Source organism: Aplysia californica, unplaced genomic scaffold, assembly GCF_000002075.1.
Source record: "Aplysia californica isolate F4 #8 unplaced genomic scaffold, AplCal3.0 scaffold00027, whole genome shotgun sequence".
In the NCBI taxonomy this organism is placed as follows: Eukaryota; Metazoa; Mollusca; class Gastropoda; order Aplysiida; family Aplysiidae; genus Aplysia; species Aplysia californica.
The window spans coordinates 391,339-414,200 of record NW_004797297.1 but is presented as its reverse complement, the minus strand read 5'-3'; the positions used below and the strand labels follow the sequence as shown (position 1 = coordinate 414,200).

The window sequence follows — 22,862 nt, the reverse complement described above, 5'->3', positions numbered from 1 at the left end:
GTTGTAATTTTGTAAGCCCACACCACCTTTTCAGTCAAACACCATGATCTTGAGTAATGTGTCAATGACACAATGACCCCCCCCCCCTCTCTCTCTCTCTCTCTCTCTCTCTCTCTCTCTCTCTCTCTGTATATATATATATATATATATATATATATATATATATATATATATATATATATATATATATATATATATATATATATATATATATATATAATATGTAGGCCTATACATTGTAATTATTATATGTATGTATGTGTGTGCGTGTGTGTACATGTGCGTGTGTGTCTGTGTGCATCTGTGAGTGTGTGTGTGTGTGTGTGTGTGTACCTCTCTCTTATGTTTTTGTCCCCTCTCTCTCTCTCTCTCTCTCTCTCTCTCTCTCTCTCTCTCTCTCTCTCTCTCTCTCTCTCTCTCTCTCTCCCCTCCCTGGGCGGTGCCACAGACTGAAGTATCTTAGGCCATTCCCAAAATGGGGGGCATTTTTCGTTCATGCACAGTAGAATTGTAAATGGGCTGATTCATCAATGTCACACCCAAGCTCATAACTGTGCCTGATCTACAACAGGGAACTGCAGCCTTTTCTTTCCTAATTCTTACTATTGTCGTAATTCCTCTACTTCTAATTTTGTATGTTTGTCACCCTCTTGTGACCCACTACTAGCTGTGACTCCGGGGTGCCTTGATAGTCCAAGCAGACTTTGTGCTGTTGAAGCGAGAGAAGTGAGCAGAGTAAGTCTGATTCCATGTAAGGACTTCTCTGTTGACATCCACCCCTTGGCGCTCATACTATTATGACCTTATGCTTTTGCGAGCGCCGTAAAACCTCTACTAAAACTAAAACTCTCTCTCTCTTTCTCTCTGTCTGTCTGTCTGTCTCTCTCTCTCTTCTCTCTCTCTGCTCTCTTTTATGCCTCTTGTCTTTGTATAGCAATAAGAAGTCTGGTGTATTGATTTATTTCCCAATTTCTCTCTTTTCTTTCATCCGTAAAAGTTGCTGTCTCAAATTAGACCTAGGCCTATAGCAATTCCCTTCTCTTCCATCTTGGGTGGTCTCTTGTTTGAAAAATATGCAATGGCCCTGCCTGCCCCACAGAATTCTACTGGACTCAGGCCTGCCCTCAGGCCCTGCCATAGGCCTAGGCCTACCTGGCACTATTACTGGCAGACAGTATCTAGCCGATTGAGGGTGTTTGCTCTATTGATCTTGTCAAATCCAACTCTCTGATTGGTCACATTTCAGGCAGCGGAAATTTCAACGATCCACTCCAATCTTGGCTTGAGGCTTGGCTTGAATGGCGACAACAACAACGCATTGAACCCTCATTCTCATCTGTGTCGTTGTAGGAGGGACTGAATGTGCAGATCAAGAAGGTTTCTACTCCCTCCCCGAGATATCTCCTTGCCAAGTTGAAACCTTGCTGTATTGGAGTGAGAATTAGCTTCCAAGCCTTTGCTCTAGATCTACATTCTATATTTCACACTTCACACTTCACACTGTCACTGACTTGTTTTTCTGACTTAGAGTTTTTAGAGTTTTTCGTGGTAGAATCTCAGTCTAGCACTGATTGATATCTAGATCTAGCCTAAATAGATTAGATCTAACATCTAGATTCTAGATCAAGATCTAAAATCTAGATCTAGATCTAGATATATCTATATTTGACTAAATGAAGGAAAGAAAATGGAAGGCCAAAGACCAAGAAAATACGGGAGGACTTCCGTAACGAGCGACCGCTACTAGACTCTATAATTTATTATACTAAATCTCTAGATTTAGATCTATAAGACAGAGCAGAATCGAGGGCTAGGGCAGGGGTAGGGGTAGGGTTAGGGTTAACTAGGGTTTGGGTTAGGGTTAGGCCTCTTCTTTATTGTTTGATGGGGTGGTCGCTCGTTACGGAAGTCCTTCCGAAAATATATTTTGAAATTTTATTCATTGCTGTTATTGATTTGGCCGTCGTTATTCGGACTCGAGTCCGAATAACATTTTTTCATATTCGGACTCGAGTCGGAATAAAAAAAATGGCCACCTCTATTCTCACCCGGAGTGAGAATAGTGCAGGCGAGTCTTGTGGGTATTCTCACCCGTGGGTATTCTCACCCGGTGCGCGTTCACCTAAACCACAGAATTCTACACTGTGATAACAGAAAAATTGTAGAATTCTGTGCCGTGAACAAACGTTCCATTACAACTGTAGCCTACTAAAAGCATACAATTTTGTCTGGGCAGTGGAGAGAGAGAGGAGTATCGCGAGAATTTCCGGGCAAAACAAAATGGCGACCCGCGTAGTTCGGCTAGATTCAAAAAGTTAAATAGCCGTAGCATCTTTGTAGACAACCAAATTAATTTACTTTTGTGTTTTAACATAATTTTTTAACTTTGTTTTGGTCAATTTGATCGTCCACACCGATAGACAGTATTCAGAAAGAGACAGAGAGAGAGAGAAGAGGGGAGGAGTTGATCTTGCGAGAACTTCCGGGCGGGTGAGAATAGGCACTTATTCGGACTCGAAAAAATGTTATTCGGACTCGGGTCAGGAAAAAAGGAAGTGTCTTCGTTCTATAGTTCTAACGTTCAGTGCTTCCAATTCTCCGCCATTTTTTAGCCCCCCCCACCCCCCCACACCTTTTCTGCCGATCCGATGCCCGCCGCCTCATTGATACGATACGCCCGCCCCCCATGTTTCCCACTTTCTTTGTTGTAGAAAAAGGTGAAATTGAAGATTAGCAGACCACCTGGCACCTGCATGTTATGAGCTGTTTATCCAGAAAAGGTTGTGTTGCTGTGTAGAGCTGAGCATACGGCAACTTTTGATTCCATAGACCAGCGCACAATTCATTGCGTAGATCTACGTCAAGACTAGCTTATTATTGTAATAAATGACCAGTTGCCGGGTGGAAAAAGACTGACGCGTATGCGACGTTCAACGCCTGGACCGATAGTGCCCCCACCCCCCTCCCCGACACGCACACAGCCACACGTGTGCAGGCCGCCCATCCGACCCCGACACACGCTAACGAGCCATCTTTAATTTCTTCTGATGACCTCTTGATAAATAAACATTTATTAGAAGCGCTATAACTTTTCAGGCCAGCCTCAAATTCATCATAAGATTAAAACTCGGCTCCTGCACAAATTACGCCTTTTTGCCCGAAGTGATCCCGGTCTCTACCCAGCCTGAGGCGAGTCACGAGTGAGACAGGACAGGAAGCCGGAGTCACGAGTCACAGGAAGTTGGAAGACGGAAGTGATGTCATGCTGGACAAGAATCAGAGTCCGAATAACATTTTTTCATATTCAGACTCGAAAAAATGTTATTCGGACTCTGATTCTTGTCCAGCATGACATCACTTCCGACTTCCTGTGACTCGTGACTCCGGCTTCCTGTCCTGCCTCACTCGTGACTCGCCTCAGGCTGGATAGAGACGAAACTGAATAAAGCGATCTTGGGCTCGAGTTGTTGCCCATGGCCGTCCACTTATCAGTTGATCGGCAGTGGCGTTGGACTGTTGAAACCTTGCAAAAAGTCGGCTGAAGGTAGACTGTGACACGTTGAAATATGTAGCAACATCAGTTTGGCTTTCTCGGGCTTGCAAACATCCAATAGCCTGGTTTCGCTCTTCTATATTTAGTCATGGCCTGTTGTATCGCTGAACTGACAAGTGATGAAACCTAAATAAATGTCAACACTCTTTGTGATTGTGACTTGACGAGGACTTTAATAATCAAGCACAATGAAGACATATGTCAGACGATGCATGACTGGGACAGAAACGGAACAGAAATAAAGCAGATGAATATGATTGATAAATAAGGGAAATAATAATAATGGACACAAGGAACAGATATGAATGATGGCACATACATGTGGTCTTGTAGCTACTGAATGATATTCCTCTAAAACCAATATTTTTCACCCATTATATATAGCCTCCCATTGAATGAACTCACATATATGCCAAATTTCGTGAGACTACTCACAAAATTAGATGAGTTGTGAGCTTTTTAACACTCAACCATTGCACAATTCAACAGCTCAGGCAGCACCTTCCTGTGAGTAAACAATGAAATTTGTTGTGAAAAGTTCAAAACAACAACTCACACATATATATGTGGAAAAAAAACCTAGCATGTACAAAACCTCATCTTTACATATTTTATTAGGTATTTTATTATCACGAAAAGACATGCACTTGGTTACGCGTTTCTTTTTTTAAAGAGTATAGATCATTTCGAATTTGATGGAATCGTCGCAATTTTTATTCAGTTTTACGAAAATATAATTGTTATCGACTATCCCAACTCAATGCCAACCTTCCTGGTGTGTTTATCATGTCATGTGCTGATATCCAACTGCATCATCCTCTTTGCTTTGAGCCTGTGGGTGGTTGGCGGGTGTTCTGGTGTGGTTTGCTCCTTCTTTCCTATCAAACATCTATCGTCCTTATCTTCCCGTCTTCTTTTTTATGTTTGTTACTCTCTTGTAACACCTCTAATCTTCTGGCGCTCATATGACATATGCAGTTGTGAGTGCCGTAAAACCTCTACTAAAACTAAACTTGGCACTGTGAGCCCTTAATTGTAATCGCTCAGTGCCACTTTGCCCTTAGAATTAATAGAAAAGCATACTTGCCGAATCCAGGAGTAATGTAAACCTTAGGTACAAAGTGCTAGCAATCCTTTCTATTTTTGCTGTGTGCGACAGCCAAGGCCAGTGAGAGATTAAAAAAAAAAAAATTGGACATAAAATTTGTTTGATACTAATGCAATAGCCCCCTTTTCTGCCCTTAAAAAAACCTCAATCACTGATGAGCCCGTCAAGACCGCTTTTTAAAATCTCTGTTTGTGTTACTTTTATATTGGCTTGACTACAACCCCTGTCCTTGACACCCAAGGGAAGAAGACAATCATAGCCGCTCCGTATTACAAATTTTAAAGCCAGATTACTAATTTTTTAGTTGCTGATGGGTGGGCAGCCGTTTGTATAGGAGGGGGCCTATCAGTTATTAAACTTTTGTGGATTTGCAGACTCACATCACCATCATAAGGTTGTGGGTTCAAATTCCATCCATCAGGAGCCCGATGTTGTCTTTGTGTCCTTGGGAAAGTCACTTTACAACACAAATTTTCCTCACTTCACCCAAGTGGAAATGGGTATCCAGCTATAATAAACAGCAAAAGATCTTGTCAGTTTGTCAGTATTTGAGAGAGATCTTAAATTAGCTGCCCGCACTGTATACTTTCATTAATTCAAAGTGTTCTGGGGTTTGCCGGGAGAGTTTATATTTTATATATTAGATTTTAGAGCACATAGAGAGAGCCTTGCTTTTGAACTGGGATATGTGCGATACAATGCTATTTTATTATTATTCCTTGTCTGTCATATATATATATATATATATATATCAGGTGGCCATTATGTAGTAGGTTTGTCTGCATTATGTGATTTAGAGTATGCATGCGGTATAGTCAATCATTCTCTGGCCTAGATATTTATTTGAACCTCTGCTGAGACAGATTTGCTCAGTTTAAATTCAGATACTAAATATCGTTAACTTTCTCTTGGCAGGTACTTGTGAAGACTTCTCTTTCCCAATCATGCCGCGAAAAAGGGCTACTCGTGTCAAAACGGCAAATATACCTAAGCCTTCGACTGGAATTTCAAAGAGTTTGACAGAGAAAGAATTAAGAGAAAAAAAAGAGCAACTGGAGCTGCACCTCAAAGAAATTGATGTCAAAGGTCTGTTACTTACCGTAATTTTATGCCTTCACATTATGTCCAGTTAAAAAATTTGTTTACTCTTGCCCCTAGCCCTTTTTTCGGGTTGTTTTTTGTTTTGTTTCTGTTTCTCCTTTGTTGATTGGCATATAATATATAGCATACTCCCACTGTTCTACTGAGATGTTACTGTTGTATAATTTTCAAAACCTATAGGCCTACTGTTTTTATTGTAATGATGCCTTTTGCTGTAAATTGCGTTTCACCAAGATTTGGGTTAAATTATTTACTGCGGGCTTTATAATGATCTCTTTATAATTTCAGGTGACCTTATTTTCAATTTCTTCTTGGAAACTATTTTGTATTGTGGATTCAGTGATGATTCTAATTATCCGGCAAATTCAGATTGCAGCATCCAGCAATTGTTGTCAATGAGAGATATTTTTGCTGGTTGCTGTTCGGAACAATTGATGCAGGACCTACTTTTTTAAAATTATACCACTTTATTGCTTGCAGTTCAATACAATCTAGACAATCTGCATGATGTGGATGGTTTTTGATGAGCCTGTTTGAACTTTATTCGCCTTTTTTTTAAATCCAGAAAGGCTTATGGATTATATTTGACCTTTGTTTTTCCAGTGAAAACCTACTTGAAAGGAATTGAGAAGACGAAGCGAACAACAATTCTGTTTCTCAGAGGTCGTTATCAAGATCTCATCGCAAGTTATGGGCCTGTGAGTCCTATAAGTAGTTGCTTGCTTTTTAGTAAATATTGTGTATTACATTACAACTTGAGTTACTACATAGTAAGTGCAACTTACACTATCATAAATTAATTCAAGAAGATATAAATTTATCTGAAATTGCAACTGAGGAATATCCCTTCTCAGCCATATGGGTAAAATGTTTGCCAAGATACTGAAAATGAGAATGAGACCAATTATAGAGACTCGACTCAGTGAATCCCAGTTTGGCTTCAGAAAAGGCAGGGGCTGTACTGACGCTATTTTGCATTATAAGACAGTTGTGTGAGACTACCATTGCACATGAAAAAGACCTCAATTTTGTCTTCGTGGATCAGGAAAAGGCGTTCGACCAGGTAAATAGATGTCAACTTTGAAAAATCTTAGAGGACTATGGTGTAACAGGACAATTACTGGAGAACATCATGGAACTTTATAAAAACAGCCTGTGTACCATAAGTTTAACAGGACTATCGGACTGATTCCCCATCAAGTCTGGGGTGAGACAAGGGTGTGTTCTCTCTCTGCTTCTCTTCATCACTTACATGGATAAGATCACGAAAGCAACAAATGACAACAGCACTGAACTGAACGAGCTTCTATTTTCTGATGACCAGAGTATATTAAAAAGATGAAGAGGAATTATAAAAACACACCACTAAACTAAATGAGGAATGTAAACCCATAAACATGAAAATCTCCATCTCAAAAACTGAAGTTATGAAGGTCAGTAGAAATTCAGGATATAACTCAACGTCCTTATTGACAGAACACAACCCCAACAAGTAGAGGAATTCGAATATCTGGGAAGAATCTTCACACAAGATGGGCGTGTGGACAAAGAAATAGAAACAAAAACTATGAGGGCAAATGCAGTGACCTACCAGCTAGCACCCCTGTTCAGTCTCAAGAACATCCCAACCGAATTGAAATCCCAGTTAATCAATAGCATCTTCGTACCAACATTGTCATATCAGTGCCAAACATGGTCTCTAAGCAAGGCACAAAAATCAATGCATGCGAAATGAGGTGTCTCCGCAAAAGAAGAGACCGCATAAGAAACAAAACCATGCGTCTACAAACCGGAATGCCACCAGTAATAAAATTCATAGAGCGTCAAAGAGTCAAGTGGTTTGGGCATCTAATCAGAATGCCCCAGAATCAACTACTAGCGGCTAGAGCTTACAACACCTGAGAATCTGACTTCAAATCAAGTGGGAGACGAAGAAAGACTTGGCTGGACGGGGTATAAAAGGTCCTGGAACAATATAACATATCTATCACAGAAGCTACACACCTAGCACAGGACCAAAACTTGCACCTCCCCTAAAGATACCAGAGGAAGGAAAAAAGTAAAAGTATTGCAACAGAAGTACGTATACTATAAAGCCAGTAGGGAATTGTGTGTTAAGTTGTGAATAGGCCTATAATGTTCCTAAAGCCTGGGGTCCTGAAAAAGCTTTGCTTTGTTGTTTGCCCGGTCCTGCAGAAAAACAAAATTCCTGCAGCTTTACTGTTGGGGCCGGTACACAAAAGTCTCAAGGTCCTCTGTTCAGCCATTTTTTAATCAAAGAAGCTTTATATTTTACGTATAATTTATGTTTGTTTTGAAATGTGCACTTGTAATTTTTATTAGAAAATTGGGAACTTATGTATTTTCGGTACTTGAATAGGTTTAAGAAAGAAAGAGTGGTGGTAGTTCAGGCTTGTCTGCTTTATTACTACTTGTTTTTTTCATGAACTACTTTTGTGGAGGGTGTGTAAGCTGGTGAAGTTGATTATTGTGATAAAATGCATTTTCATTTTGTTTCAGGAGGTACGAAACATGACAATGAAAGAATTTACACGTAAGTTTTCAATTATTGTTAAAATACAATTTATGCTGTTTTCTAAAGTTTGTGGAGTGGGGGGATGGGGTGGTAAAAGTGTTCGGGGGCCTAATAATGTCTTTGCCTTTAGTCTTGTAACTCTTTAACTGTTTCCTAAAAATGTTTTAAATAATGTTTATTATTACTCACAGGACTTGCAAAAGTCAGTGTAACAGTCCCCCTAAAGTAATTTTTTTTCAAAATAGAAACACTCAAACACAAAATGGAAAGAAATGTATCCATGAAAAAGATTTGTGTGTCTTATTGTTTGAACTGTGTATACTATGGTACCTGGTGCAAAAACATGTGACATGTGATCTGTAGAATGCTCCATGTTTTTATTGTCTGTTATTCTATTCTCAAAGCTTTTAGAGGTCAGGTTTATTTTCGTCCTGTTGCAGAACGCAGCACAGTTCATGATCATCATCCCCGGAACAGGGCTCAAGTTTATCATAGATTAAGCACAATAACTCAATGAATAAAGCGAGTCAGACAAAGTGTTCATTGCACAGATGCAGAAGTGTTGTATTGCCAATCTAGTGGCCTCAAATTACTGAGACGTTTGTTCGTTCAAAGGGTTGTACTCCACAATGTATTGCCATCTGTGCTTAGGTCAATGTCAATAGGAGGAGTGGAGAAAAAATATTGGATGTATAGACTTGTTCATCATCTTGTGGACAAGACCTATCTGCACATATTTTTAACTGCTGGTAGAAGATAAAATGCTGAATTTCCCAGTAGATGAAGTGAGCGGACGAGACATCTATGCAGGGTCTCTTGAAAGGTGTGCTCTACAGTCATCCGTGAATCAACTTGAAAGGAAATCAAAATCATATGGAGTCAACTGTATAAGATTTTTTATGCGATTATACAATATGTCTGATTCAAGGTGATTCAAAGTTGGGTTACTGTTTTTTTCTCACTATTTCTCTTCTTTTTCTGTTTGCAGTGGCTGGAGGTACCCTGGCATCTGCAACGTCTTTTGTCAAACAGAAGACTGCTCTGAAACCAACCAACAGCCGTCTTGCTGAAGTCCAGCACCTTCTATGGTATTAATTAACTCACTCACTGCCATGCCCGAACCCTTGTCGGGTGATCCGCGTAGACCGCTACGTGCCAAACCCGAAACCCGTCGGGTGCGTTTTTACTACTATTTTTCAAACATTCCCCGACGTGTTTCGGGCTTGGCAGTCGGAAGTAGGCGACATAAGCCAGTTTAGTTTCGATTCCCCATTGTTGCAGTAACTTCCCTTGAATAAGTCACTTAAAAATCAGACTTTTTCGAACTCACCCGAAACGAATTAAAAACTACTAACGCTCAATTACGATGGCGACGGCGTCTCAACGAGGTCGGAACATTTGAATTGAAGGACCCATTCGTCAATAAAGGGTCAGATTTAGATCTTTTTGCAGATGATAGTGATGATGAACCATCATACAGAGTTGATAATGAGTATAGGGAAGGAAATAGGAGAGGTGCGGACACAAGTGAAGATGAACATTGTGCTAAATCTAGGCCTAGATCTAGAATCAGGTGTTCCCCATGCTCTGACCTATGATCCGGCGCTTCCCTGTCCCAGTTCAGGCCCGTTACGCAAACTTCAAAGATCACACAACGTAGATTTAGACCCCAAATAATAGGATTACAGCTGACTTAGACCCTCCTAGGTCTACACAACAAACTTCAAATAGTGGCACCCCTCCCCCCATGGCCATGCCCTGTCCTGCAACCACACACCCTGATGTTGATGCTCAGGATGGGTAGACTCATATTATATATATATAAAATTTGTCAGATATTTTTTCAAAGTGACTCTTCAACATTTGTCAGTTGATACAACATCTATTTCTTGCAGAGACAAAGATGTAATTTATAAAGGCATGCATATCGACTGAATGTACCAAGCACCTAAATGTTATGTAAAAGGTTTTTTTCTCGATTTTGCCACATATTCACAAACTCATAAAATTTCACACCGTAAAAGTATCACAAAAATCTATATGGATTTGTTGACTGTTTCAATGTCATTGTTTGTGGAAAAGTTCAATGCTGTACACATGATAATAAGTTCACAGTGAGGTTTTGAAAATGGTCCCGAAAGCCTGGCATTCCTCAGTTACCCTGCGCACTCTTTTTTGTCTTATGACACTTTATGATAATGGCTTTCAGTCGTTATAATTATTCCTGTTCTTATTTAGTTTTATACCCTGGCTCAACACCATTTAGGTCCACTCAAAAAAGTTTGTGTGTGGATTTTACTGAAAAACGATCAGAGGGCCCCTAAAAAAGCAACTTTGTAGTTGTTTTTTTCAAAGGACTCTCAAGCTTTGAAAGTCTCCAGATTTTTCACTACCGTTTTCTCGCTAATTTTATCTTAACACTAGGTGACTTTACTTCCTTCACGTACTAGTATCTTGACTTCTATTCAAGATAAATGGGTATTTATTAATCAAAAGCAGTACAAATGGGCAGGCTTTAAGATCATACCAATAACTCCATAATATATATATATATATATATATGCCTTAAAATTGTTGAGTGGTGTGCCTGATTCTATCGTGTTGCAACACACTCCCACGTAAAAAAGGTGAGACTTGTGTGTCATATTGCCTTGTTTTGACAAATGGGTCTTGACTTGTCACATGCCCAAATTCAAGGTGCTCCTGAAGTAAATGTTTTGCATATTTTTATTATCAGTTTGATCTTATGGAGCATGGATGATGGTGAATGAAGAACAGCATAAAAACAGTCATTTGAAAGCGTTGAATAATGGCATCATATTGGTTGATTGAAAATTTGGTGCTTGAAACTATGGATTTCCTTGATTATCTGACCCACATATAATTTTTGTAGCTAATGTGATCCTAAAACTTACGGAATTTTGTTCTATGTTATATATGAGGGGCATACCAAAAGTTTTTTACCTGGCCATGAAGGAATAAAGGTAGAAAGCTGAAATTTGGGGTGAAAGCCAACTATCATCTTCCTAGAATGCATGTAAATTTTGGGGAATTTCTGATTACAGGTGGTTTTAACACCAGCGCACTGTAATTGAATAGGAATATGTTGTCCTCCAGTTTCAAAGTAATGGTGAAGAAAATTAAGCACAGGGCAGTAATGAAGTTTTTGTTCTTGCAAGGCAAGCAACTACGGGATATTTTTTACGGAGATGCATGCCGTATGGAACTGATTGCCAATCCTATGCTGTTGTAAAATTTTGTTGTAAAAAATTCCAATGCGGATTCATGGACATTGAGAAGATGACCACAGTGATGGTTGCCCAGTGACAGCAACAACAGAAGAGAATGGGTTGAAAATCAAGAAACTTGTATTGCCTGATAGGCGGGTGACAGTCGAACGTCTGAGCAAAGAAACACGGCTTAACTTTTGATCACTTGAATGAATCTTAAATGAACATTTGAATATGATCAAGGTTTCTGCAAGATGGATCCCACGTTTGTTGACTCCTCCTCAAAATGTGCAACATGTGGATTGTTATCAAGAATTGCTTGGTCCACGGGAAAAGGATAAAACTAAATTTTTTGACGACTTGTAACCATGGATAAGACATTAGTCCACCTCTACGATCTTGAGTCAAAATCTACATCGACATAGTGGAAATCGCCCTTGTCCCCAACACCAATGAAGGCAACGGTGCAGCCATCAAGACTGAGGAAAAGTGATGCTATCAGGGTTTTTTGGGGACCAAGAAGGAGTGATTATCACAAACTATTTTGAAAATGGATAAACGGTCACCAAAGACCATTATTCTAACTAGCTAAACTAAAGAAATTACGAGAGGCTATGAAAGAAAAACGCAGGGGAAAGATCGGAAAAGGCTTTTGCTGCTTCACGACAACGCGCCAGCACACACTTCAAGAAAAGCTGTAGAAATTGCGCGAGAAAGTGGCCTTGAAATTTTGCCACATCCATCCTATTCTCCAGATTTAGTCCTTTCTGACTTTTTAATATTCCCCAAACTGAAAAAGGATTTAAAAGGAAGGCATTTTGAACGTGATAATGAGATCAAAGAAGCGGTAGAGAGCTGGTTTCCTGACATGAAGAGGGTTTTCTATTCTCAGGGTCTTTTCAAGGTCTTACACCGATGGCAAAAATGTGTTACTGTGGGAGGCGACTACATAGGGAAAGACTACTAATTTGTATGTGAGAAGTTATTGTGGGATAAAAATTGTACTTTCATTTTGATCGTTTCATTCTCAGCACTGCACCAAGTGGAGGTTTAGAACTGGTAGCAGAGGAAGACAGTGAGGATTTTGTCGACCAGAAAGAGGCAGAGGTGAAGATGCCGTCAAAAACACCAGGAACAAAGCAAAGGGTATGGCTTGGAATTTTATGATATTGAATTTTTAGATCTCTGGAGGGTAGCCTAATCTCTTTTTTTCCCCCCATATCACATGAATCTACTCATGTTTTAAATATTTTTCATAGAGGTTTGTCCTGAGTACATCCAGTTCTGAATTAACATGCACAGTTTGCGCATGCAGTGTGAAAATCAAATCCTGTCATTGTGTATTTTTCCCCACTCCAGTCACATTATTTCCATTGGGGATAATTGACTGATTTCAGCTCCATATATAATTTTATTCTTGTTTTTTCTTCTTGTTCTCAAAGCAAGGTAACTTTAGCAGATTGTGGCCTTTCATTTTGTGTATTTTCACTTATGTGCTGGGGTTTTTTTTTAAAGGGAGGGGGGAGGTTGGAATTAAAAAAGCTCTGATTGCCGCCTGGAAATATGACAGCTACGCAGACTTTATCATAAGTTGCATAACATCATAGCAGATTTATTTTGTTATTCTGATAGCCTTCCTTGCATTTCAGTTTTATGGAAAGTAAAATTTGTATGCTTTATCTTGGTAAATTTTTGTCAATAAATGTCATGCCATTACTTAAAAGGTCTACTGTCAAATGTTTTTCAGGGAACAAAACGGGTGAAATCTGCAATGCCACCCCCATCAACAAGGCGATCAAAGAGATCTGTGTACGTGAGGTTCCTTGTTTGCAACTAAACTGTCAAATGTGAAAATAAGTATACCCATGTTCAGAGCATCTCAGTATAAGCATTAGGGACAGAACTTTACTAGTTGTTGTTAAAAGTCATGTGGGGGTAGGGACATGTCTACCGAGTAAAAAGTTCCTTTAGTATCTCAGTAAAGAAAATACAACTGAATGGTAGGGAATCAATTATGTGGCTTATGGTGACAAAAGCGTCTGTTCTGCCATGGCTATAAATGGGGAACTTATTGCTGGAAAAAGTTTGTTTTATTTTTAATAGGAAAAAAGTATCATTAAACTTTTGATAGTGCCTTTTTTAAAGCTCTCTGTGACCTTAGACTCTCTGAACTGTGTGTTGAAAAGAGCTAGTCTGTTCATGTCATGATCTTAAAATTGTTAGTTTTACTTAATTATTATGAAAAAAAGAATACCTATCTATCAAGATATCAGGTGGGTGTCGCCTGACCCCAGGTGGTAAAATTAGCGAGGAAAGGGGCCACCAAAGTTTTTGGTGACTTCCATATCTTAAATCTTAGTGTCCCTAGAAACTGCAAGTTCAAAATATTTTTTTTTGGTCACCGGTTTTCAATAAAATCCACACAGAAATTTGTTTTTAAATGGAAATAGAATGTGTTATGCCACCAACAAAAACAAAAAAATTGGCCGATTCCCTGTAAAGACTTCTCAGTTGACACCCACCCCTTGGCGCTCATATGACCTTTTGCAGTTGCGAGCGCCGTAAAACCCTCTACTGAAAAAAAAAAGGATAGAGCTAAAAATTTTATAACGGATGGGAAAATGGCGGTTTCTTCAATTTCATTATTGTGAGAAGCGCCTGATTTCACCATGATGCCAAAGATATGGTCAATGAACAGAGGATTGCAGCATGCTGTATTTAGATGCTTCTACTTACTCATTCTACAGAAATTGTTTATTTTCTGCTACTCTGTAGTTGTTATATCATTGCTGTGTTATTCCTCTACTATCCTTTGGTTTTTATGGTCGATGCTCAGCTACCTGCCAGTTATGCCGTGCGAACTCCTGTGCATGATCTTTTAATAGGAATGCATGATGCATAATTGATGTTTTTCATTTTGTGCTTTCAGAAATGCCACCCCACTCAACACAATCAATCGGAATCATTGGGGACAAACACCTCTCATTACACCAAAGTTTGATCCAAAGTAAGTACTTCTTCTGATTTTGATTATATATAGAGAGAGAGGCATATAACTGCCCCCATCTCATTCAGTTCAATTTTGTCTGTCTGTGCTCAGCAGCTGTACCAGTGTACAACTGATATGATCATGTAGAAATCTATACTAGACTAGATATTTTGAAAATTTAAGAAACCATTTAATACAAAGAGCTGCGTTGAGAGGAGTCTCTCGATTCGCACCTAGAGCAGAGTTGCGCTGTGTTTCAATCGCCAAACCCGCAACACAACCGTGGTATGCATTTATACGAGGTTTGCGGAGAATGTCCGATTAGACTTGACTGAAAACGAGGCGAAAGTAGAGTTGTTCTTCTGTCTTTGAGTTTTAGAATGGACAAAATTGACCCAGAAATAGTGCTTTGTGAATTTTAAAAAGAAAATGTGACAAAATGGAGGGTGCCTTGGAGTTAAAACTTAAGAAAAATCCAAGGAGACTTTGAAAGCACCTCAAAATTCAGCCCTTAAGCAATCTTGACCTAGCAAAGACACGATGAAAGTCCATTTCTCAGTCTACCATAATATCATTTATTTTTAAAGTCACTAGAGGAGTTGGTTATTTTTAAAATTTAATTAAATAAATTAAACAAACAGGTAAGCCCAACAGTCACAAGTATAATGGGAGAAATATATAACTTGCCGATGCTAAACGGCAGCGGAAACTGGCCCTGGCACGTTGGGAGCAGTGTTCTTTTCCTGATAAAGTTGCAATTTTTTTTTACGACCATTTTATAAAGAATTTTTTAACAAAATGAATTTTTAAAAAAACAAGTATGATATTTTAAGAGGATCATCTCTCCCTCCAGGATTTTGAGGTACACATCAAGACAAATCCTCAGGAGCTAAATTGTGTCATAAAGAAACGTTACGAATTTATGTCAAATGGATACATGCACATTATTCTAGAGCTACATGTACCAGTATGTGATTCATTTGATCTATGTGTTGTATTGAGACTTTTTTCAACTCACGTCAACACATTCTGCATTCAGTTTAGTAGGCCTAGATTAGACCTGCATGTTTGCCGACAATCGTCTGAAATCCGACAATGGCGACCCGACCCGCGAGCCGGCCAATGCTATCGCTAGGCCTACCTGTATGAGTATGAGTCAATGTTTGAAGTGCGAGGCCAGGCCGACTGCCAGTGCCCCCTTTTTCTCCCGTTGGCTTTGTCGGCACTTTCGTTTTCGTGCCGACGTCGGCGTTTCCGACATAATTGTCAGAACCTGAGTAGAAATATGAACACGAAAAAGGACGATGAAAAAAATCATCTACTTTCAGTTTCGTGTTAGAGCGGCCATTTTGATCGTTTGTTGACTGTTCATGTGGATTCATTCTTAGATTGAGTCCGTTTTACTTGTTCTAGATCTAGATCTAGATTTATAGATCATAATAGACTCCAGTGGAGGATTCATATTCCAATTCTATTGTGTCAAACCCTATTATAGGTTGTGCTGTAATATTAATGCTGGTAAAAAGCATTTCATCAGGTGTGTGAACTATTTATTCAGAATCTTAGACTCAGCTGAGTCCCTCTCTCTGTTCGAGTGTTCGGAATCGGAATCGGATTTCTCGTTCAAGGCCTCCTATTCCTATTCACTTGTTCTTCTAGGTCTAGATTCTAGATTTATATTTAGATTACTAGATCTATATGGAGGATTCATATTCCGATTTTATTGTGTTACTTTATCAAACCCTATTATAGCTGCTAAGTAGTATAGGCCATATTTTGCTCCTTTTTGTTTTTGAGGGTTTTTAAAATTTATTTTCATTTTGGACTTGTGCTGGCCTTTTTACATGAGTGCCGTTGCAGGTTCTTTTTTGGGGCTAGGGTTTGGGTTAGGGTTAGGTCTCTTCTTTATATTGTGTTTGTTGGGGTGGTCGCTCGTTACTCGGAAGTCCTTCCTTTTATGACACCTACAAAAGCTCTTTCGGGGGGGGGGATGCACAAAATTTTCAGACAATCTGGTTGAGGCTCACATGCAGGTCTACTAGATTCTACTCAGTGATAATAAAGCTACTAAGAGGCTAAGACAAAGCAGACTAGATCAAGATTACTGGTAGCGTTGTAACCTTTAATAAGCTTATCAGGTTCTGAGCAGAGGAGTGTTTGGTTATGTGGGCTAAGGTATCCCGAATAAGCATGGGGGGGGGGGGGTTGTTCATGAACTATTTAGCTCCTGGAGATTTGTCCAAATGCATGTCCCGAAATCCTGGAAAAGGGAGATAGTCTGAAAAATATTGTATGCTTTTAAAAAAATTTATTTAAAAGAAATTTTCTTTTTAAAATACTGCTTCCAATGAGCCAGTTCCCATTGCGGTACACTGGGCAAGTTATTTTAATTTATTTCTCCCATTATGGTTGTGTCTATCAAGTTTTTATGCATTACCCATCTATTTCGTCAAATTAAAAAAATAAACAACTCTAGTGACTTAAAAATATGATATTACGGCAGGCTAGGCCTGAACCAAGAAATGAGCCTTCAACGTGTCATTGTTCGGTGATTCACGGACTGAATTTTTATGTGTATATATATATATATATATATATATATATATATATATATATTCAAAGTTTCCTTGGACAGACCCAAGTTTCAACTCCATTGCACCCTCTATTTCATCATATAGGCTACTTTAAAAATTCACTCGCGCGCAATTTCTTGGTCAATGTTGACCATTCAAAAATTCAAAGAAAGATAATTTCTACTTTCGCTATAGCCTCATTTTCAGTAGAATTAGTTGGACTCTCATAGACCTCAGAATTGCATACCACAGCAGTGTCACGCGTTCGGCGATTAAAACGCAGCTCCCGCGCAATATTGATCCATGTCTTAAATGGTTAATAAGGTTTTGTAACCCAATTAGCTTAGATGTGAGATTGGCTTATTGAGTTGAGGCTGTATCTCGCCTAGTGGAAGTGCTGATTGGGGCTACATGTAGCTTTTATTATATGTCACCCTTCTTCAAAAGCCAAGTATAATATCTGGCCTGTACTCTTGTCTAATTTTGTTAGACAATGACTTCAAATCAAATAAAAAGCAAACATTAAGTTTTAACATGTAGAACATTTTTGGACGCTTAAAGTTAAAGAGGGCTGTAGCCTGTCATCACACCATTTTTGTGTCATTATCGAGTACAGTGAAAAGTTCTTGTCCGATTTTTTACAATGATCTGGGCTACATTCTTAGCTGCAGATTAAAATCTTTTTGTTATATTACATTTGTGTTTCATGACTAATCTTATTTTATTTAGTAGAGGTTTTACGACGCTCGCAACAGCATAAATGATAATGTCATATGACCGCCAAGGGGTGGATCTCAACAGAGAAGTCTTTACTGGGAATCGGGCTTACTCCGCTCACCTTTCTAAGAATTTCTAGCTTACTTTAACAGCACAAAGTCTGTTTTGACTTTCAAGGCACCCCGGAAATAGTGGGTCACAAGAGTGTGACAAACACACAAAAGTAGAGGAAAATGACAATAGTAAGGATTAGGACAGAAAAAGCAGCAGTTCCCTGTTGTCGTTCAGGCACAGTTATGAGCATGACATTGTTGAATCAGCCCATTTACAATTCTACTGTGCATAAGAACAAAAAATGTCCCCCCTTTGGGAATGGCGTAAAGACACTTCAGTCAGTGGCACTGTCCATGGGGGGGGGGGGGGCACTAGTCTTAATTACCAAAATCAAAGAATTAACTATTTCAACTTCTTCACCTCTTTGAAGGTAATGAGCTATCAAGCTGGGTTTTTTTGTTTTTTTAAAATACGTTGAACTATTTTTTGTACCAACCCCTAAAATATATAACTTTCAGCAGGTTTAACCAATGCTTTTTCTATGTTCCTCCCCTCTCAGTTTGCCTTCAACACCTGACAACATTCGTGAGATGAAACCTGGTGAAAGGCTCATGTCCATTGCCGGAAGTCCTGTTCAAGTGGACAACAGGGTGAGAAAGCAAATTTATCAATATACAGTGGAATCCGTTTAAAGTGTACACGGTCAGTCCGAAAACAGCAGTAAACCAAAAGAAATCAGAATCCCCTGGGTTTTTTTCTTTGTCTCGGAAAAAACCTATCAATTCGCTGAAAGGCTCCTATCTAAATCAAAATGAATTTTGAGGGTTATGTCATCTAAATCTTCACTATCAACCCCAAAGTAGTGCAAAACAGAAGAAACAAATGAAAATACATGTGTGTGTCGATTGTGGGCCAGAGAGGTGCCATACTTGCGCATCAAATTTCACTTTTGGAAACCAAAAACCTGGTTGAACTGAAGAAAATCTGTTGGTCCTACAGATTTCGAATTAGGAGAAGGTGCAACAAAAATTTTGCTCTTTTAATTTGCCACGTGCCACCGGGACCTATTGAATGAGAGACAAACAAGTTGTACTTTTACTATGAAGTGAGCTAAAAACACCATAACAGAGTTTCTACATTTAATTTGAATTTGAAGGATGCTTTTCATATTTTTCTTATGTTGCAGAAGTGTGTCCAAGCCCTATACATTGTATAGCATTGTATTTGTATTTTCATTTCTTAATCGAGTTAGGACATACAGAGCTGATATCTTGTCTTACATGAAGCCAGTTATTGTTAACATCATCTACTTTCAGCGGCGAGCTATCGGAGTTGTTGGAGCCAAGAAGGACAAGATCAAGGATGAGCTCTCTGAGATGGAACTCACACCCACCAAAATGGAACGGATTTTCCAGTTGTTTTCTGCATCTCTCGAAAAAAATTGATGTTGTCAAATACCGTTGTAAATAGTTTATGTAAATAATATTACCGATAAATAAAAGTAGCGTTGACATGCTGAATGCTGGGCTTGGCAGTGCCTTATTTCTAATTTTGAAATATCGTATTGACTGGGTCTGACCTTTTCTATCAAAGATTGTGATCAGTTTCAGGGACAGGAATGGTTTATGCATTTGGGCCTTATCACTATCAGAGTACGGAGGTCCTGGGTAATTATCTGTTCTGAAATGTGAACTTGAGACAGTCTGAGACATGATGGCTCAGTGTGTCCTGTGATTAATGAATGTCCTCACCATTTAGTGTTTTCTATTGCAAACAGTCAGCTACAGGAAGAATAGATTTCATTGTTACTATCTTCGGAGTTGGAGACAATGTAATTTGGGAACTTTGTTAGTGCATTCCTTTACTTTTTTTTTTTTTTAGAGCATTTGTGCTACGATATTACACAGTGGAAAAGTATTTATATTAAAGAAAAACTGGATTTTGCCACATTCAAGTACAAGCAATATGAGCTATTTTTTGCTATTCTCCAAAGTTCAGCACTGCCGGAGACACTCTTTTCCTCCTCCTGTAACAAACAACCTAAACAGAACATTTTGATGAATCAAATCGGGCTTTTTACATTAGAGAAATGACCAACATACTATTTAATAAGAAATTGTGAAATGTCCACAGTTTTACGGAATAAATGTCAATGAATTTTTAAGAATGCACTGTGTTCATAATATGTATTAATAATAATTTATTTTTTTTGTATTGTAATTGTCTTAATGTAGGTACCACAGACTGAAATTTCAAAGCCCTCTGATTTCATAGTTAACTGCACCACCTTATAGAATTTATTATTCTGAACATTTTAATACCATATATATATATATATATATATAGCTTCATTTTTAACAAAGTTATGAACATCTGAAGTGTCAGAAAAACGCTTTATTTTTAAAATTGTGAAATGTCTGCACTTTGAGATGTCATAACATTCTTAAATTTGAATGGACATTCACAAAAACTTGTAAACACACACCCATGCAAATAGAGAACAAACCCAAGTTTTTTCAGGGGTATCATATAACCAGAAGATGCAAATTTATTGACGTAAACATGGCTTTTTGACCAAAATGACAAGAAATACAAGGGGAGGTTGAAAATCATCTCTCACGACCACCAGCTTCTTGGCTGAGCGGGCCGCGCTGATGGGAAGGAGAAAGAATCATACGAGACTGGGGGATCAGAAAAATGCAACAATGTTAGCTGCATTATGTCAGCATAGAGTAGAGTGATGAGCAAGTCATGCCCAGTAGCAATGTTTAAAAATACAAATCTTTCTTGTGCTGTTTGTTTTGCAACTTATTACAGTACAGTTGTGTATCTTTTCACCTTGAGCATTATTTTTAAAAACCCAAAAACAACAACACAGCAAAGACAGCATCGATAAAAGCCAAAGTTGCTAACAACTACAACATTTTAATCGAAGGGCTCATCCTTCTGCTCTATTCCTTAAATTCTGGGGTCTGATCAAATGACAAAAGCAGACATTTTACTAAATACGTTATACAGTACTGCTAACAGCAGTAATAGCTTTCATCACTTCACACCTTGAAATCAGAGGCTGAAAAGTGTTTTAAAAAGATAAAATAACAACGCACACGACAACAGTTGCAAGAAAAGATAGAAAAATTACAGATAAATTCAGGCAGGAGTGTAAATGGAGATTTACAATTTCAGATATATTCAATAGTGTCCCCAGGAAGAAATGTTCTTTGTAGCTGCCAGCAGTGACAAGAAAGAAGAGTACAAAGACCCTTTAAAAAATATATAAAATAGCTTCCATATTAAACTACAGGTAGTGTTTTATTCACTCAAACTTCCATTCTCAAATTAATGTGTTCCCCCAGCACAAAAGAAAATTCTCTCAGGGATTTCAAGATGTGCAATAACACGGACCTTTCACTTTCTATACTTTAAAATCCACAATCTATGCCTTCTAAAAATACAAATTGCAACAGTCTAGCACACACATATTTTTTACAATTTGTTTTTTATTTAACCGTCAGAATGCGGAAATCTTTTTATGTAAGAATTTCAAGCCATGTCATCATCAAGGGAAACACGCAGACAATTATTGGGTCAGATTTTTACATCTACTTTGTTCCTTATGTCACACTTACATGTGTGTTGGATTGATTCATGGCTGCCTAAACGTTTTGCAGACTTCGGTTTGTGACACTGATTTTTACTCTACCTCTGCAAGGATCAGTCTTTTCTTCCTTGACCTAAAAACCTCTCCGCTTCTTTTTCTAAGTCATGATCCACTCTCTCTGCTACTACAACGTCATCTAGACCTAACTTTGCAAAGCACCAGCAAATAATGGCATAGTGTGCAGCCATACTACATTAACATAGTATAGCTAAAGAAGAAGTATTCTGACACCCATGGCAAAAATACAGAGACGTGTCTTCTCACACAACAGCACATTCCCTAGTATAGGCCTTCACCCAGCTGAAGTGTGTAGGCTTGATCTATCGCTGAACACGGCTGTGACCTATCCAATAAACACGTCCTTAGCCTACACATTTGTCCTCGGCCTAAAAAGGTAGTTGGCATACACTCGTGGTCATACTGTGCCATGTGTCCCTCTCTCCCTTCCTCTCTATCTGCTCTCTCCCCCTCATTCTCAAAGGGGGTGACATCTCTCGTTCAAGCACAGTAGAATTGTAAATGGGATGATTCGTGTCACGCTCATTATTGCACAGCTGCCAACCCCTCTCCTCTGGCTATCAGGGACAGCCTAGCTCAAAATCAGGGACATCGACTTATTATCAGGGACACCTTATATTTGTCAAGAAAAACTTGCTGCCTTTTCGGTTTCTTTGCTTCACTTGGTCCAGAGCCGGACTTAGAACTCATCGTCGAACGTTTTGACGCCATCTTTTCAAACAAATGAAGAAGCTGAGCGCCGCGCATGCGTGTCAGCTGACTTTATCGAAACTGCACACCTGCCAACTCTCCCGAATTTTCGTCATTTCCCCGAGCAACAGAAGGCTAATTTTTCTGTTTTAAAAGTATGCTTGCCAAGTTTTTATTTTCCGGGACCGTCGGTCAACATCCGTATTTCCGGGACAACAGCGATTTTTCAAGAAAATCTGTACAAAATACGGATGACCCAGGACAGTGGGCAGCTATGTTACTGTGCCTGATCTACAACAGGGAACTGCTGCTTTTTCTTTCCTAATCCTTACTATTGTCATTTTCCTCTACTTCTTTTGTATGTGTCACACTCTTGTGACCTGATATTTCCGGGGTGCCTTGATAGTCGAAGCAGACCTTGTGCTGTTGAAGTTAGAGAGGTGAGCAGAGTAAGTCTGATTCCCTGTAAAGAATTCTATGTTGACACCCACCCCTTGGCGCTCATATGACTTTATGCAGTTGCAAGCGCTGTAAAACCCTCTACTATAATAATAATAATCTCTCCCCCTCACGACTACTTTGGTAAATGAAATTTGCAGTAATATTTTAATCTATCCTCGCTGATCCCAATG

At 38.9% G+C, this 22,862-nt stretch overlaps 1 protein-coding gene across 2 annotated transcripts; it reads left to right on the top strand.

Moving 5' to 3' along the window:
• Window positions 1-1,188: 1,188 nt before the first annotated feature.
• Window positions 1,189-20,028, top strand: LOC101846941 (borealin). 2 transcript variants are annotated; one of them, XM_005091207.3, is made up of 10 exons: window positions 1,189-1,377; window positions 5,577-5,747; window positions 6,366-6,460; window positions 8,283-8,316; window positions 9,287-9,386; window positions 12,560-12,674; window positions 13,276-13,337; window positions 14,458-14,535; window positions 18,421-18,511; window positions 19,178-20,028. In XM_005091207.3, the coding sequence occupies exons 2-10, from the start codon at window positions 5,606-5,608 to the stop codon at window positions 19,304-19,306; spliced, it is 846 nt and encodes a 281-aa protein (XP_005091264.1). In that variant the 5' UTR covers window positions 1,189-1,377; window positions 5,577-5,605; the 3' UTR covers window positions 19,307-20,028. The 2 variants fall into 2 exon arrangements, with proteins under 2 accessions (XP_005091264.1, XP_005091263.1); XM_005091206.3 differs by having other exon boundaries at window positions 1,190-1,434.
• Window positions 20,029-22,862: the final 2,834 nt, after the last annotated feature.